This window comes from Vipera ursinii (genome assembly GCF_947247035.1).
Source record: "Vipera ursinii genome assembly, chromosome: 6".
NCBI lineage: Eukaryota > Metazoa > Chordata > Lepidosauria > Squamata > Viperidae > Vipera > Vipera ursinii.
In genome coordinates, this window is record NC_139515.1 from 56,405,222 (window position 1) to 56,421,587 (window position 16,366).

At 36.3% G+C, this 16,366-nt stretch overlaps 1 protein-coding gene across 4 annotated transcripts in view; it reads left to right on the plus strand.

The window, feature by feature from the left end:
* The window catches only part of SCYL2 (SCY1 like pseudokinase 2), a 44,070-nt gene that overhangs the window by 8,007 nt on the left and 19,697 nt on the right, over positions 1-16,366 (plus strand). For 2 of the 4 annotated variants that reach the window (XM_083366742.1, XM_083366743.1), the window contains 11 exons: positions 1,807-1,964; positions 2,578-2,722; positions 3,356-3,505; positions 4,277-4,498; positions 5,358-5,474; positions 6,384-6,509; positions 6,758-6,934; positions 7,437-7,559; positions 8,304-8,417; positions 10,993-11,125; positions 13,095-13,213. In XM_083366742.1, the coding sequence (XP_083222868.1) occupies positions 1,807-1,964; positions 2,578-2,722; positions 3,356-3,505; positions 4,277-4,498; positions 5,358-5,474; positions 6,384-6,509; positions 6,758-6,934; positions 7,437-7,559; positions 8,304-8,417; positions 10,993-11,125; positions 13,095-13,213 (1,584 nt within the window). The remainder of the gene's footprint in view (positions 1-1,806; positions 1,965-2,577; positions 2,723-3,355; positions 3,506-4,276; positions 4,499-5,357; positions 5,475-6,383; positions 6,510-6,757; positions 6,935-7,436; positions 7,560-8,303; positions 8,418-10,992; positions 11,126-13,094; positions 13,214-16,366) is intronic. The other 2 variants (XM_083366744.1, XM_083366745.1) reach the window with 2 other exon arrangements.

Sequence of the window (16,366 nt, forward strand, 5' to 3'; positions counted from 1 at the left end):
TAAAACTGCAATGATTTACAATGGTAATTGTGGTCATAATTAAAGGACTGCCTTCTCATTAAGCAGTACTTGCTCATTGTTTCTTCTGAGCTTAACTGCTGTAGTTTTCCTGTCTGTTGATATGAAAATATACTACGGTATATCTAGGATATAAAATAATTGTAAAGTTATGGAATTAACAGGTAGTTCTCAATTTCAGCCACAATTGAATTCAAAATTTCCATTGCTAAGTAAGATAGTTAAGTGAGTTTCCCCCCGTTTTACAACCTTTCTGGCCACAGTTGTTAAATGAATCAGCTTCCTCATAGACTTTGCTTGTTAGAAGGTTGCAAAAGGTGATCCCATGACTGGGACACTGTATCCATCATAAATACATGCCAGTTGTCTAACATCCAAATTTTGATTACATGACCACATGGATGCTGCAATGGTTGTGTAAAAAACAATCATAAGCTGCTTTTCCCAGTATCATTGTAACTTTGAATGGTCACTGAAATGACCATGGTTATAAGTCAAGGACTATCTTTATAAACTGCCCTTATTATTAAAGATCACAATTGTATGATTCAATGGGCAAGGAACATTGGATATAATGTAAAGCTTGAACAATGGGAGAATATGTGGACGAAAGGTTTCAAATTTACATTAAATTACAATTTAAAAGAAAAATTTTATAAGATGATGTATCTTTAACATCAGATAAGTTGTCAAGAATGTATAAAAGATTTAAAATGAACCCTTTCCCCACTCCTATTTTCCTATTTGCTTTTGTATTTTATATTATAAACTAATAAAGGATAATTTTAAAAAATAAATGTGCCTTTTCCCAAGATTTTACTGTAGAATGAATGTGATCACAGAAACAGACTCAAATGCTTTAAGGACAGCCATTTGTGTGGAATTGTATAGGATCTTCTGCTTGAGCAGGGGGTTGAACTAGAAGACCTTCAAGGACTCTTCCAACTCTTATTATTCTGTTATTCCATTAAATTTAGCTGAATGCCAGTTATCAGGAAATTGCACTTACTGTATTTAATATTCCAGTGAACTTTTCATCACCACTGTGTAATAAAGAGTTTTAAAAACTGTACTTTTAATAAAATCTTTCTGTCACATATAAAGAAAATATGCAGAATCAAGTGCCTGAACATGAAGCTTTTTTTTTATTTAAGACATAGGTTGAAAATTCTGAATAGATGTACTAGTTTAATTGTGGTTTGTATACAGGTTGTCCTCAATTTACAACCATTCATTTAATGATCATTCAAAGTTACAACAGTGCTTACTATTGTGACTTATGACTGGTTCTTGTACTTACGACACAGAAGCCCCATGGTCACATGATCAAAATTTGGGCAGTTGACAACTTATATTTACAATGATTGCAGCATCCCAGGATCACATTATTACCATTTGTGACCTTCCTAACCAACTTCCAAAAAGCAAAGTCAATGGAGGATGCCAGATCTGCTTAACAACTATGTGATTCACCTAACAACTGCATGATTCACTTAAAAAACTGCAGAGTTTTGCTTAACTGTGGCAAAAGAGATTATAAAATTGGGAGGGACTCACTTAACAACTGGCTCGCTTGGCAACAGATGTTCCAGTCCCAATTGTGGTTGTAAGTCAAAGGCTACCTATAAAAGATGGCAATTTTCTTACAGTGCTGAAATGATTTGTTTTCAACTAAAAGGTTTGAAGAAGAATTATTTTAAAGTAAAGTATTAAATGTAGTTGTCTTTAGTAAAATACACATAAAAATATAAATGGCTCATTAATTACATTTATATATATTATGTTTAGGAAGTGGCAGTCTTTGTATTTGATAAAAAACTTATGGATAAATATCAGAAATTTGAGAAGGATCAAATTATTGATTGCTTAAAACGTGGAGTTCAGCAGTTGACAAGACTTCGACATCCTCGGCTGCTAACTGTGCAGCATCCACTAGAAGAATCCCGGTAAAGATTTCTGATGCTAACGTAATAATAGATTCAGTGTAAAAGCTAAAGTCAAAACAGTCTGATAATTGGATTGTGATAAATTTTGAAAATTGACAGTGCAGTATAAAATACTGAATTGTAAAAAACTGGATTCTTTTTCACATACTTACATAGATTTCTAAATAAAGTAAGGTATATAGAATATATCCATATTCTAAATACTTTTCAAATATTTTATACCCTGGGTATAATGGGTGATGAAATATATGCACTTAATTCAGTTTGCATTCTATGACTGGAAGAGAGTCTAATAAGGAAAAATCAAAGGGACCTATTTAAAATATTCAGAAATTTCATTTCATCTTGTTCTTTTTCCAGTGATTCTGAGAAGCTTTAAAGGATTTTAACTGGTGTTGATTCTTGCAAAATAATGTTGATTTATGTAGTCAGAGTTTTGTTACTTGCTGTTAAGAATCCAAATTGAAATACATTTGCTTATCATAATGTCTTATGCATTTTCCAGATGCCAGTGTGCTAAACAACCTATAAACTCCCTGCATTAGTATACCTATCTCTTTTTTTAAATTTAACATTTGAAGTGTTTAGTAAAATTATCCTTGTTTTCTTTTAGAGATTGTCTAGCATTTTGTACAGAACCAGTTAGTGCAAGTTTGGCTAATATACTGGGTAATTGGGAGAATCTTCCTTCACCCTTACCATCTGACATTAAAGAATATAACTTGTATGATGTGGAAACGAAATATGGCTTACTTCAGGTATATGTTGACTTATAACTTACATCTATATAGTACCCCAATATATCATAATTGTAATCCAGTCAAAATTCTCTCTCTCTCTCTCTCTCTCTCTCTCTCTGTGTGTGTGTGTGTGTGTGTCTATAAATGAGTAGATATATGAATACCTTAATGTATTCATATGTAAATGAGGCATTTAGTCCACATTATTTTCTTTCTACAGAAAGAAAACAATAAAAGTACTGTTTACAATAAAAATTATAATAAATTTATATACCAATTCCTTCCATGTTGTAAAATAATCTGCAAGGGAATACACACATTTTAGATAATTAAAAACTTCAAAGTCCTCAGTTGCTTTCAGTACTTAAAAGATTTTTGGGAAGTCCTCAAGAGAATATCATATTCAGATAGTTTGATCATTTGTATTGTACTCTGTGTTCTAAAATAATTGTTCTTGTGTAAATTGTGCAAAACTTTTTCATGAATAAGAAGGGCTTAAAGAGCTAATTACAGTTGATTGGATGAGTAAGTATGACTTGGTTACATTATGTGTTTTGAGATAGCAAAAACAAACATAACCATCATAAGTAAGTCTCAGAAAACTGGGGAAAAAGACATTATCACAAGAACATAAATTGTCCTTCCCAACAGGTTTCAGAAGGCTTGTCATTTCTACACAGCAGTGTGAAAATGGTTCATGGCAACCTTACTCCTGAAAACATAATTTTGAATAAAAGTGGTGCATGGAAAATTATGGGATTTGACTTCTGCATTCAATCTATAAATCCATCTGAGCAAGAGGTAGTAAATTGTTTAATTTGCTATTTTTCTTAATGAAGCCCAGCTGAAAATACTAAAAGTCTAATATTTAGCTGAATTAAAAGTTTACAATGAGTCAATGCATGATAGTTCCTTCACTTTGTCAGATAAACACCTTGACATTGTCATAGGTGAAAATTTTGTATAAGATTTCTGATTTGTACTTTTTAGTACAAATTAAGATTTTATGATTTATGAGGAGGTTATGGAGGATAGGCTAGCTATTTATTTATTTCTTACTTACTTACTTGCTTACTTACTTACTTACTTACTATAAACAAGGTCTCCCAACACAGAAATGGCCACAATTGATGTACAAGACAAACCTATGCAAAAGCCCCACCGGCCATGGGTACCATCTGTTCCCTAAGCAGGACCTCAGAGTCCAGGAGGATTCCCAAATACGCTCTCATACAGAATTAAAGATGGAAAATCCCCAGAGTAAGGGGGCCTTACTTACTCCACAGCAACTTAGTCTTGCCATGGTTGAGTTGAAGTTTATTCTCCCACATCCATTAGGTATCTAGCAATCCTAAAATGAAGTAGGATGGTATATTTATATATGTTATATGTTCTTATATGTTCTTATGTCAAAAAATTAAATTTCAATTGAAATGGGCACATGTCTGTTAAAAATTTAGGTCTAAATAGTTAAGGTAGAACTTTTGAATATTAATATTACTTGGCTAGAGTAAATTTGTTTTAAATTTTATCATTTCAAAATATATGACTTCACTACACTTCTTATTGCAGCCAAAATTCTCTTCTAAAGAATGGGACCCAAATTTACCATCTTTGTGTCTTCCAAATCCTCAGTATTTGGCACCAGAATACATCCTTTCAGTAAGCTGTGAAACAGCTAGTGACATGTATTCTCTAGGGGCAATTATATATGCTGTATTTAATAATGGAAAGCCAATTTTTGAGGTCAGCAAGCAAGATATATATAAAAGCTTCAGCAGACAGCTGGATCAGGTACATTTTCATCTATTAATATGTATTTACAAATGCACGTTCTCAAGACCAGTAGCTCAGCAACCTTTTGAAGTTACAACAGACTCCCCAAAAGTTACTTTTAACCTGGTTTCAAAGTTACTATGGCTGCAGCACCCTGCAGTCATTTGCCCTTTTGGCTGACTGAAGGGATGGTGCACTGTTCATCCACCCATCCATCCCTCCCTGCTGGATCCCTGCAGCCACTCATCCACCCAAGGGAAATCATGCTGGCTATAGTGGATGCAAATTAGCTGGAACTTGCAATCCACCAGTTGCCTTCTCATGCAGCAAGCAAGAGGAGATTAGGCTGGACAGAGTCTGCAATCTCCAACATGCAAGTGCTAGTTGGCTTGATCTCCCCTGGTTGCTGGGTGGGAAGGATGCTGAAGAACTGTGAGGACCCCACGGGGTGAGAAGCAAAACATGGGGTGCCTCAGGGTGTGGGTAGCCTTGGGAGGCTCAGAGCAACTGACCCTGGGCCTGCATAAGCCTCCCAGAACCTTCCCCACCTCTGAGGCACCATGAGCTCCATTTAACAACCTTTAGGTTTGTTTAACAGCTGCATCAGGGAGACAAAGGAGTGGGATCATTAAGTGAGGCTGGTTTGCTTAATGGTCACTGTGACATGCAACCGTAATGAGCAGGGTCCATTATGGTTGTATCTCAAGGACTACATGTATTGATTTATAATGGCTGGTTTCAAATACTAGGCTTGATGTGTGAGCATGAAAATGTATATTGTACATGATGAAATTCTAAACCATAAAGATTTTCATATAATAAACACATTACAGGCAGGATTTTTTGTTGTTAATGATGTATGACGTGTTCTGTACAGCTTAGTCGGTTGAATTCCAGTAATCTTCAGAACATCCCAGAAGATGTCCGTGAACACGTGAAACTGTTGTTAAATGTCACTCCTGCAGTCAGACCAGATGCAGACCAAATGACTAAAGTAAGTAAATAGAAATAATGGCAGAACATAAGGCAGTCTTCAATTGTTATAACAAAAAATGAACATAGAGTTTTAAAATGTTTTGTAAAAATACCCTGGTTTATGGGAATTTGGAATATAAGAGATTAAATTTCTCTTATTAGCAGAGCCAGTGCTCAGTAATTCCCTGATATTATTTTCAGGCAGAATACAGGTAGTCCTCAAGTTACGAGTGTAATGGAACTTGCCCATTCCACTCGTAACTCGAAAACTCGTAGAGTGAATCTCGTTGCAGAGAACAGAGGCCTAAAGTACCATGAGATCACGCAAGATCAGTAGTGAGAGATCTCGCTCCACTGATCTCGCGTCATCTTGCATTATTTTAGGCCTCCATTCTCTGCAAACACACCAAAGGCCTGGAGCAGCCAAGAAAGCGAAGATTCTCCATCTTCGCAGGGTGAGTACTGAAGGCCTGGTGCCTAGGGAGACCCGCAGTGGAGGCAGGGAGGGAGTGTTGCAGAGCCACTGTGGTCACTCTTAAGGACAAATGACTGCTGTGGTGCTGCAATACTTGTAATTTTGGGAGTTGCTCGTAAGCACTAGGGGGCGCTCATCACATAACGGAATGTTTATTAAGTGAACGCTCATAACTCGTGGATTACCTGTATCTGTTTAGAGACTATCATGTAGTTGTCTAGAAAATAGGTGATACTTATGAAGCTATAACAGGAAAAATGATTTTTACCTTTATTTTTTAATTTTATTTTTATTTCATCTATTTATTATTAAATTGTATACTGCCCAACTCCCAGACAGTCAAGACAATTCATAAAATAACCTATTAACCTTAATTAGAATTAAATGCTATTGTACTTTTGATAAGCCAAATATGTAACATTTATCATCTAAATAACTCTTATCTTTTTTTAGATACCATTCTTCAATGATGTTGGAGCCATGACATTACAGTACTTTGATTCTTTATTCCAAAGAGATAATCTTCAAAAATCACAGTTTTTCAAAGGCCTGCCAAAAGTTTTACCAAAATTACCTAAGGTTAGTAACTTCAAAATATATTAATAAATGCTTCAGCAATACTGTATATTGTAGATGAAATGTGCATTCTCTGTAATAACTTTACTTTAGAACTGATAAATATTTGATTTCATATGTTTTAAAAGAGAGTTATAGGATGCACCAAATATAAAGTTATTTTTGAAAATGCTGTATTTTTATTTATAATATTTAAGATTAATTATATAAATCTTATATCTTTGAAAAATAAAGTATCTATTTTCTTTCAGCGTGTTATAGTGCAAAGAATTTTGCCTTGCTTAACATCTGAATTTGTAAATCCAGACATGGTACCTTTTGTTCTGCCTAATGTTCTGCTCATTGCGGAGGAATGTACCAAAGAAGAATACATTAAACTAATTCTACCTGACCTCAGCCCTGTATTTAGACAACAGGAACCAATCCAGGTACATTTGTATCTTAAACATTACTTTTGTTTCCTTTTGATAAACATTTTGTATTTCCCATTAAATATTGACAAAAATATGTGTCTTAAAGTCTGTTTACACTGACATGCTGAAAAGAAAAGATAGAACTGTTGTATCGTTATAAAATTATATTCAGTGTGTAAAGTTACGGCCAAAGTTTATTTCAGAATCCTAGATGGAATTCCCTGGAATAGATTTCTGCCAGGTGAGAGATTTAGTTTCTAAATCTAGTATATTGCATTTTGTGGATATACTAACTCCATTATGCTATACATTCCAACAGTATGTACTGGTAATTTTGATTTTGAAATTGGTGTTCTTGTTTTCCACGCTTACAGGCTAGCAATATGGTAAGTGAATGTATTTGCTATATTTACATTGACATTTGAATACAGATTGGTACCAAAAGCTATTCTGAAATATCAATCTGATTAACAAAATAAGCTAAAGTAATTTTTTTAAATTTACATTTCATAAACAGATTCTCTTGATATTTCTTCAAAAAATGGATCTACTGCTAACCAAAACACCTCCAGATGAAATAAAGAACAGTGTCCTGCCAATGGTTTATAGAGCCCTAGAAGCACCGTCAATTCAAATACAGGTGTGACAGCCATATCTTTTGTTCAACTTTTTTATATCTGAAATGTATTTGGGATCTTTGAAAGATTCTCTTATCCTATCTTTATTTCTTGTATTTGTTTCTATCAGTCTTTAGATTAAGGTTTCACAAAGCAGTAAAAAATATTTAAAAAGCAATATGAGGATAAATTTTTAATTTTTGCATTTCTTTAATTTTGGAATAACACTTTTTCTTATAACATTGACTGATTGTTTTTCAAGTCAAAAGGAAGGATGAACAAATATTCTTTTCTCTTGAAGTGTGTAAAATGTTTTGAGGTTGAAAAGTTCTGATTCTAAATGTATCATTCTTACTTTCAAATGCTCCCTGCTCTAGTTTCACAAAAGCATTCCAAAGTTGGGCATATTGTTCAAACTTTACTGGAAGCAATCTGGTCTAAAAGCAGGCCATTCTGAACATTTACAATTAGAATGGTCCATTTCAGTATCAACTTACTTCATGAATGGATAGAACTTCTTGTTCCAGTGTAAGGTGGTGATTTGAGTAAGGTGAGAGTGATCCAACCTCAAAATGTTTTACATATGTGTGCTTCCCACACTCCATCCTTCATCCTATCTATGACCTAAATAAAAATTTTGTCTTAAAATATTAATCATTTACTGTAAACAGAAATTAAAATCAATGACTTGAAAATTACTTGTTTTTGAAAGTTAATTCTAACCTTACGTAATTTTTATATGATGATTGTGGTATTTTTATTTGCAGGAACTTTGTTTAAATATAATTCCCACATTTGCCAACCTTATAGATTATCCATCAATGAAAAATTCATTGATACCAAGAATTAAAAATGCATGTTTACAAACTTCATCTCTTGCTGTAAGTTTTAATTCAGAGCTCTTTATAATTGTATTTTGCTGTTTTAGTTTGAACAATATTACTTGATTTCTGGCATGTGTGAAGGGTTTTTTTTTTGTATTTTTAGCAAAAACTATTTTGATTATATATAGGTAATATTTGAAGAGTGAAATAGCTTATTAATTACTCTCACCCTTTCATCATTATGCCCCCTGCTTCCAAAATCTGTCTCTAAAAAAGAAAAAGAATTACATGTCTTAGACTCTCCATACAAAGCAGTCTCAATTGTATAGGATTTCTAATAGCATAGGGACCCTTCACATAAGCATGTCATTGTATTCCGGAAGTTTTCATTTTCCATTGAATGTTCACATATTGAAATTTGAACTGTAAACTCGTATGCCTTTCTGAGAAGAGATTAGGGCTTGATCATAAATTAAACTTTCACATTTATCTTTAATCTAGCCTTATACTTTACTTGATTATTATATTATTAAATTTCCATTTGTTTCTTTCATTTTTCTATTTCATCAGATGCTAAAATACTACTTAAAAGCTTTAAGTAGCTGATATAGATTGTATTTTACTTTCTGATTACTAACATTTGTTGTTGTTGTTGTTAGTTGCGAAGTCGTGTCCGACCCATCGCGACCCTATGGACAATGCTCCTCCAGGCCTTCCTGTCCTCTACCATCTTCTGGAGTCCATTTAAGCTTACACCTACTGCTTCAGTGACTCCATCCAGCCACCTCATTCTCTGTCGTCCCCTTCTTCTATTGCCCTCAATCTTTCCCAGCATTAGGCTCTTCTCCAGTGAGTCCTTCCTTCTCATTAGGTGGCCAAAGTATTTGAGTTTTAGCTTCAGGATCTGGCCTTCTAAAGAGCAGTCAGGGTTGATCTCCTCTAGGACTGACCGGTTTGATCGCCTTGCAGTCCAAGGGACTCGCAGGAGTCTTCTCCAGCACCATAGTTCAAAGGCTTCAATTCTTTGGCGCTCAGCCTTTCTTATGGTCCAACTTTCACTGCCATACATTGCAAATTACTAACATAGTAATTCTAATTCAGTGGATAGGTAAGATATATTAATAATGAGGATGGACTACTACAGCATATTTCTTCCTCCTGGTGTTGGAATTAGATTAATCTATTCCAGAGGTGGGTGGATATCGTTGTACTAGTTGGACATGTTTAAGTGGGTTAGTTGAGACTTGGACATTTACCACATGCTTAGTGCAATGGCTTTTTAGCAGGGTGGATTTGATTTAAATCAACTCAATTGTCAGCTCTGCCCCGCAGTGGCTCCTCCTCTGACCCACTGTTGATTCACTGACAGTCCCATTCACGTTAATGGGTTATATTTGCAGAAAATCAGCCAAGGGAATTAAATAAAATTGTTGGGTGACTTGATATTTAGTACTTTTGGCTGCATGAGGACCCGTCTAAGCTTTCTTATGCTATTTTCTTTCTTAAAAAAACAGAAAATTACTTAAATTCATGTAACTTCTAATGCCACTTTAAGCTGGATCTGTCTGCTGATAACATTTGTCTGAATCGGTTTCATAATTAGTCTCTTGAGGAAAGTGGATATTGTTTTTATATTTATTCACCCCATTACTTGCATATTGAATCCCTCCCTGACTTGGCTTCTAAAAATTTCCAAAAACTATCCTATCAGTTATCATCCAAACTATTAATACTTTGCCCATCAGGCACCCCACTTTAAAAAGGGAGAGATGAGATCCCTGATTAAATAAAGTGTATTTGGACTAATTTTAACAACTATCAGCTGATATCTGATGGTATATTTAGGCAACCTGATTAACAAAACCGCAGTTTTACAGCTGCAGCAGTTTTTAAATAAAATTGATTGTTATGATCCATTTCACTTTGGATTTAAATCTAGATTTAGCACAGATTTGTATTTTTGTAAGTCATCTAGAGCCATTAAGGGTCTGTGTAGCGTATGTATTTTATAAATAAGCATTGATGATGATGATGATGGCTGCTGGTTTGATGGCAGATTCCACCTCACCCTTGCTCTCTGCTTTCCACTCATTTTTTGTTATATTGATGTATTCTCATTTTTTTCCCATTATTTATTTTATTGTTCTATTATATTTACTTCTAGTTTGTTTACACTTCATTTCTTCCTTTTTATTTTTGTAACCTCCTAGAGTAGCCCCACAATAAGATAAATTTAACTAATAAATGAATTTACTTACTTCATATTGTATAATAGGTGAGATGTTGGACTTTTGGCAATAGCCTCATTTTTTAAAAAACTGTAGGGAGGGGGAGAGGGGTTTTAAAGGAAAATTGTATGTTAAAACTTTTCAATAAAAAAAAACTGTAGAATTTTTACTATATTTTTCATGTAACAATTTGTTAAAATTATATTGTTTTTGAACTTCCCTTGTAAAAATAAGTTTTCACTGCTTCTCATAAACACACACTGTTTAAGTCCGGAAAGGAGATATAGGAATGTACATCTCATGTACACATAGGTTTTAAGTTATTAAATAGCTTGTTTATGAAATTTCATTTTAAATCACCTTTATTCATAAAAATTCAGAGGCTTTGTTTATATATTTATTAGGTGCGTGTAAATTCCTTAGTCTGCCTGGGAAAAATTTTGGAATACTTGGACAAGTGGTTTGTTCTTGATGATATTCTGCCTTTTTTGCAACAAATTCCTTCCAAAGAACCTGCAGTCCTTATGGGAATCTTAGGTAATAAAACTTTTTATTTTTTGCGTTGTCTACAGTGATTCCTCTGCGGTATTTTGGTGTACTGATTCAAAAATGTATGTTTTTAATATGGCTCAGAGGTGGATAATTTGTTTATTTTCCCAATATTTTCTTTTAAGTTCAAATTGTATCAACATATATTAGCTACCAGGAACATACTATTAACTCTAGTCAAAAAAATAATCAACTTCAACATCTTGTTTCCCTATTCCCTCAAACTAAAAGAAATACAAACATATCTATACATTTATAATTGCATGCAACAGTTTAGACAGCCCTGTTCAAATTTAAGTTTCAGTGAATCCCTAAATGAACAGAAGCTAACACAAAGTTAAGCATGAAATCTTTCTGCAAATGTGAACACAATTATAATGTGAACACAATTATAATGCAGTTGTTTGCCAATTCAAAGTTACCTGGTATCTGGCATCTGTCTCACTTTTAACCTACATCAGCATAACCAATCTATCTCCCCCCCCCAAAAAAAAAAACCTTTCTGGTTTACCACGATTTAAATCAATGCATAAAGTCATCTGATGAATTCAGCTAGAAAAGTTTATATCTTTTAATGAAAAGGTCCTTCTGGTTTTTTTGCCACCATTTTTTGCTCTTTCAGTTAGTATTTTGTAATATCTCATTCGGCAGGCAGAAAAGCTTCCAAAATTCCCTCTAGACAGCTTTCTATTTCTTCCTTCTGGAAGATTTTCCACTCTTTCTTGAAAACGTCTACTGGTTCAGGAAAGTCTTCTTATATACAATGGATTATTTCCTTGCAGATTTTCAATAACATTCCAGTCTGGGAGTGGGAAGTACATGTCAAAGTCTTACTTTGTCTTACTTTTCTGTAAGTTCTTTATGATTGATTTAGAAGTATATTTCTGACCAGTTTTTTTTACTAAAACATCTCTCTGTTATCAGCTTCATTTTCTTCACTAATTATAAAACCCCCACATGATTGTAGTGTTTGCTATTCCTCTCTATGAAACTTCTCTATTTTCTGACTCAGAGATATGGCCAAATACTTCAGAACTTAGTTTAGTGATAGTTTAACAGGCTAGTCTCTTGCCCAGAAGAATGAGCAAGTTGGGCTGTAATGTAATTTCTGAGATTGGCAAATTTTCAGCAAACTAAAACAATTCAAAGCTCCTGCTAAATTACTGAATGCCAGCACCAAATGGGAAGTCCCAATTTTAGCAAATCTGTTTAAACACATAGATCTTTGTTATGTAAGCAGTAACTCTAGTCAGCTACTCTAGTATTAGCTGAACATTTTAGTTGTTTTTTAACAGTGATATATGTGTTCCATTTTCTAGATCTTACCAGCTTGGGAGCAGCTCTAGCAGAGATTTTTCTTGGTCTTCCAGATCTTGTTTTGACTTCAATAACTACATGTAGCTTCTGTTTCTTAATAATCCTGCAACTGAAATGGCTAGCAGAACATGTTTAGAGATTTTTTAAAATAGATTTCCCTTGCTTTATATATAAATTATCTTCATTCTCAAATGAACAGATAGCTGTCATGAGGAGATCATGGTTGCTGAAAGTAAATAGGACACAACCTGAGAAGTAAAAAGTGTCAGAATATTCATCTTTACCTAGGTAATTGTAGCCAGTGAGTCATCACCTTTTGGGGCCTTACTAACAACTTATAAAATAATGTGATTAATTTGGAAATGTGTTCTTGTCATATTCACTACATATTGTTTGATTCCATAAGCAGCTGCACATAAATAATAGATATGCACTCAATTTTTTTTAAAAAAATGTTTTTATATTATGTATTGGCTTCTATTCCTTTGATCCTGGGGGGGTTATCGGAATGTTTGCAATATATATTGCAATGGAAGTTTCCATTATTTAATTGAAACTAGTCTTGTGCTCAGAGTAAAATATAATGACTGCAATTTATTATAACAAAATAAATAGCTAAACCATTAATGTTTCATAACAGGTATTTACAAATGTACATTTAGTCACAAAAAGCTGGGAATTACAAAAGAACAACTTGCAGGAAAGGTGCTCCCACATCTGATTCCTCTTAGCATTGAGAACAATCTTAATCTAAATCAGGTAGGTTGATTAATCATATTTTCACTATAAAATGTAACTTTGGAGTTAATTCATAAAGAATCCAAACTTGGGTAACAGATGAGATGTTCGTTTTACATTTCACTATGTTGCATTAAAGCTATTTTGAGTGCAATTGTGCAAAAGTCAGGGGAACTGAATTGCTTTTCATATAATCCCATGATTTCTTTTGGTGCAGGAGCAGACTTTCTAATTTGGAGCCTTCTTTAAAGAAAAGATCACACTTAGCTTGCACTGGTTGAGTTGTTTTGGTTTTTTGAGATGGTGGTGGTGGAAATTATAAAAATAACTTTCTGCGTAGGTAATATGTATAGTCACTACAATGAAGTACAGTTATGCCAAAGAGAACACACCATGACATCAGTGTTGCCATTATGTACTTGCAAGGTGATGTCTGATGCAAGTCTTAAGTTGTAGTGGCTCCATCTTGGACTGGCATTCATTTCTTCCCTCCCCCTGCAAATGCCCATGGATATATTTTGACCTCACTAAGGGAGTATAAATACAATTGTGTTTATAGAAGAGAAGGCTACAAACTGGAAGGGGATTGATAATTTGAATGAAAAGTTTATTGCTAGCAAAGAAATTGGACAATTTCAGAAAAATAGTGTGAGGATTAATAAAACATTCATTTTATTTCTTTATTTCTCTTTGGGTCAATTGGCAACAATATTACAGAAAGTGTTGTTACCTGATTAGACTTCCAACATTTTCAAAATATGTAAAAGAAAGCTTATAAAGAACATTAAGCATGGCAATAAGGCTGTGAAATATTTCTTTATATCCTCCAAAGTTGTGATCACTGATAAAAATCATCTGTTGTGATCAAGAGACTAGAACTGTTAATCACAAAACAACAAGCCCTTGCCCCCATCCCTGTCCTCACTTAAATCCTTTTTTTATGGAACGCTTATCAGTTTCTGCAGACTTCATTTCCATGTCCAAATATTTAAATCACTAATAAAGTTTCAGAGTCAAGTGTACTGAACGTCTTTTTTATGCCATTATTGAGTAATTGCATTAAATTTATTGGCCTGAAGGCTTTTGGAAGAGGCAACTATCTAAGGGAATGTTAAAAGAGGTGTTTGAGACCCACACATATACATAGACTGAGAAAGAAAAACTTTGTATACAAATGTGTTTGAATTATTTGGGAATTAAATGTAAAAACATTTACATGCATAGATCATGTTAAGTACAGAAAACAATTTAAGTGTCTTTTGGTGACAATTTCACAAGGCAACCTGTTAATTTGTATTATTTTAAGATGGTACTATTTTTAGACCTGCAGTGTACACATATATGCCTGTTGTTCTGTACCAGCCTGCTACCGGCCCTGCAGAAAAGGCAACCCCTTTACAAACGGCAAGAGGCTGGAATCACATCTGCCAAATTTATTACTAAGAAAACAAACAAGACACGAACCAAGATACAGGAGCTTTGAAACACCATCTGAGCGGTTGCTTTCAGCAAACCAGCCCTCCTCACACATTCCCTTTATAAAGAGTTCAGGGCGTGGCTTCTCTCTGCCTCCTTCCAAGAAGCCCCATAGCCTTCCTCTGTTTACTCCTACTTGACTGCCTCCTGCGTCGGGCGTCCTTGAACAGGGCCAGCTGTGGGTCATCTTCATCCACACTGTCAGGCTCACACAGCTGGGTCTCCATGGTGACCAAGTGGGAGGGGACTCCCTGAGGGCTATCATCAGCAAGATCTTCAACCCCCTCAGCAAGGTCTTCAACACCCCCCTCCTCCTCTGAGTCCGACCCAACTGCCGAACCCACAGGCTGACCCTGAATCACAACACTATCCCGCACCGCAGGGCCCTTCCCCCGGGTCTGCCGATCCGGATGCGGTCGGGATGGAAATTGTTCAAGAAAAGCGGTCACCAACGCAGGGGCATGAACGGCGGTCGCGTCTTCCCAGGTGAAGTCCTCTGGTCCGTAACCTTTCCATTCAATCAGGTACTGGAAACGACCTTTCAGCCAACGGGAATCTCGTACTCGGGGGTGCTGCCTCCATCACGAGGTCCTGATGGTGGAGGTTCCGCTCGGCGGAGTGGACACGCCGGTTGCTCGGGGACCAACAGAGACCGATGAAAGACTGGGTGCACGCGCAGGGAACGTGGCAGAGTTAAGCGATAGGCGACCGGATTGATGACAGCCTCGACTGGGAACGGTCCTAAATATTGGTGATCTAACTTTCTCACCGGCCGTGTTGACGGTAGGTTCCTGGTGGACAACCAGACCCGATCTCCCACCGATAGGGAAGGCGTATCCCGTCTTGACCGATCAGCAAACCTTTTGTAATCGGCCTTGGCCTTCTCTAACTGACGTCGCACCAATCGATGGATCGCCTGTAACTCTGCCATGAAGTCGTTCGCTGCCGGCTCCAGTGAGTCCACAGGAGAAAGGGGGAAAAACCGGGGGTGATATCCCACATTGGCCAAGAACGGTGTCATCTGTGTGGAGGTGTGCTGCGAATTCTGCCAGTTTCATGAAGATCTTAGCCTCCCAGAGTCGGTCCAAGAGTTCGGGGATGAGGGGCAGCGGGTAACGGTTGCGCACCGTGATGGCATTGAGTTTCCTATAATCGCAGCAAAGCCGCAATTCGCCCGACTTCTTTTTGACGAAGAGCACGGGTGCAGACACTGGCGAGGACGAGGGCCGGATGAAACCGTGAGCCAAATTCTTCTCCAGAAAGTCCCGCAATGCAGCCAACTCGGGGTCCGACATGGAGTACAAACGCCCCACTGGGAGAGGCGCATCAGGGACTAAATCAATGGGGCAGTCATAGGGCCTGTGCGGGGGTAATTGATCCGCCTCTGTCTCGCTGAACACATCAGCAAAGTCGGACAGTTCGGGAGGCAAGGAAACCCCTGGGAAACCCTCCACCTGGCCGGCACAGATATGGCGGGAGTGGTCCACGCACTGCAAGCTTGGGAAGGTAACCAAGTTCTGTGACCAATAGATCTGTGGGTCATGCGCCCGGAGCCACGCCAGTCCCAAGACCACGGGGAAATGCAGATCTGAGGTGATATAGAACTGGATGGCCTCCACATGGGAACTGATGGCCATACATAATGGTTGCGTGGCGGCCGTAATTGGCCCAGACAGGAGCACTCGACCATCGATAGTC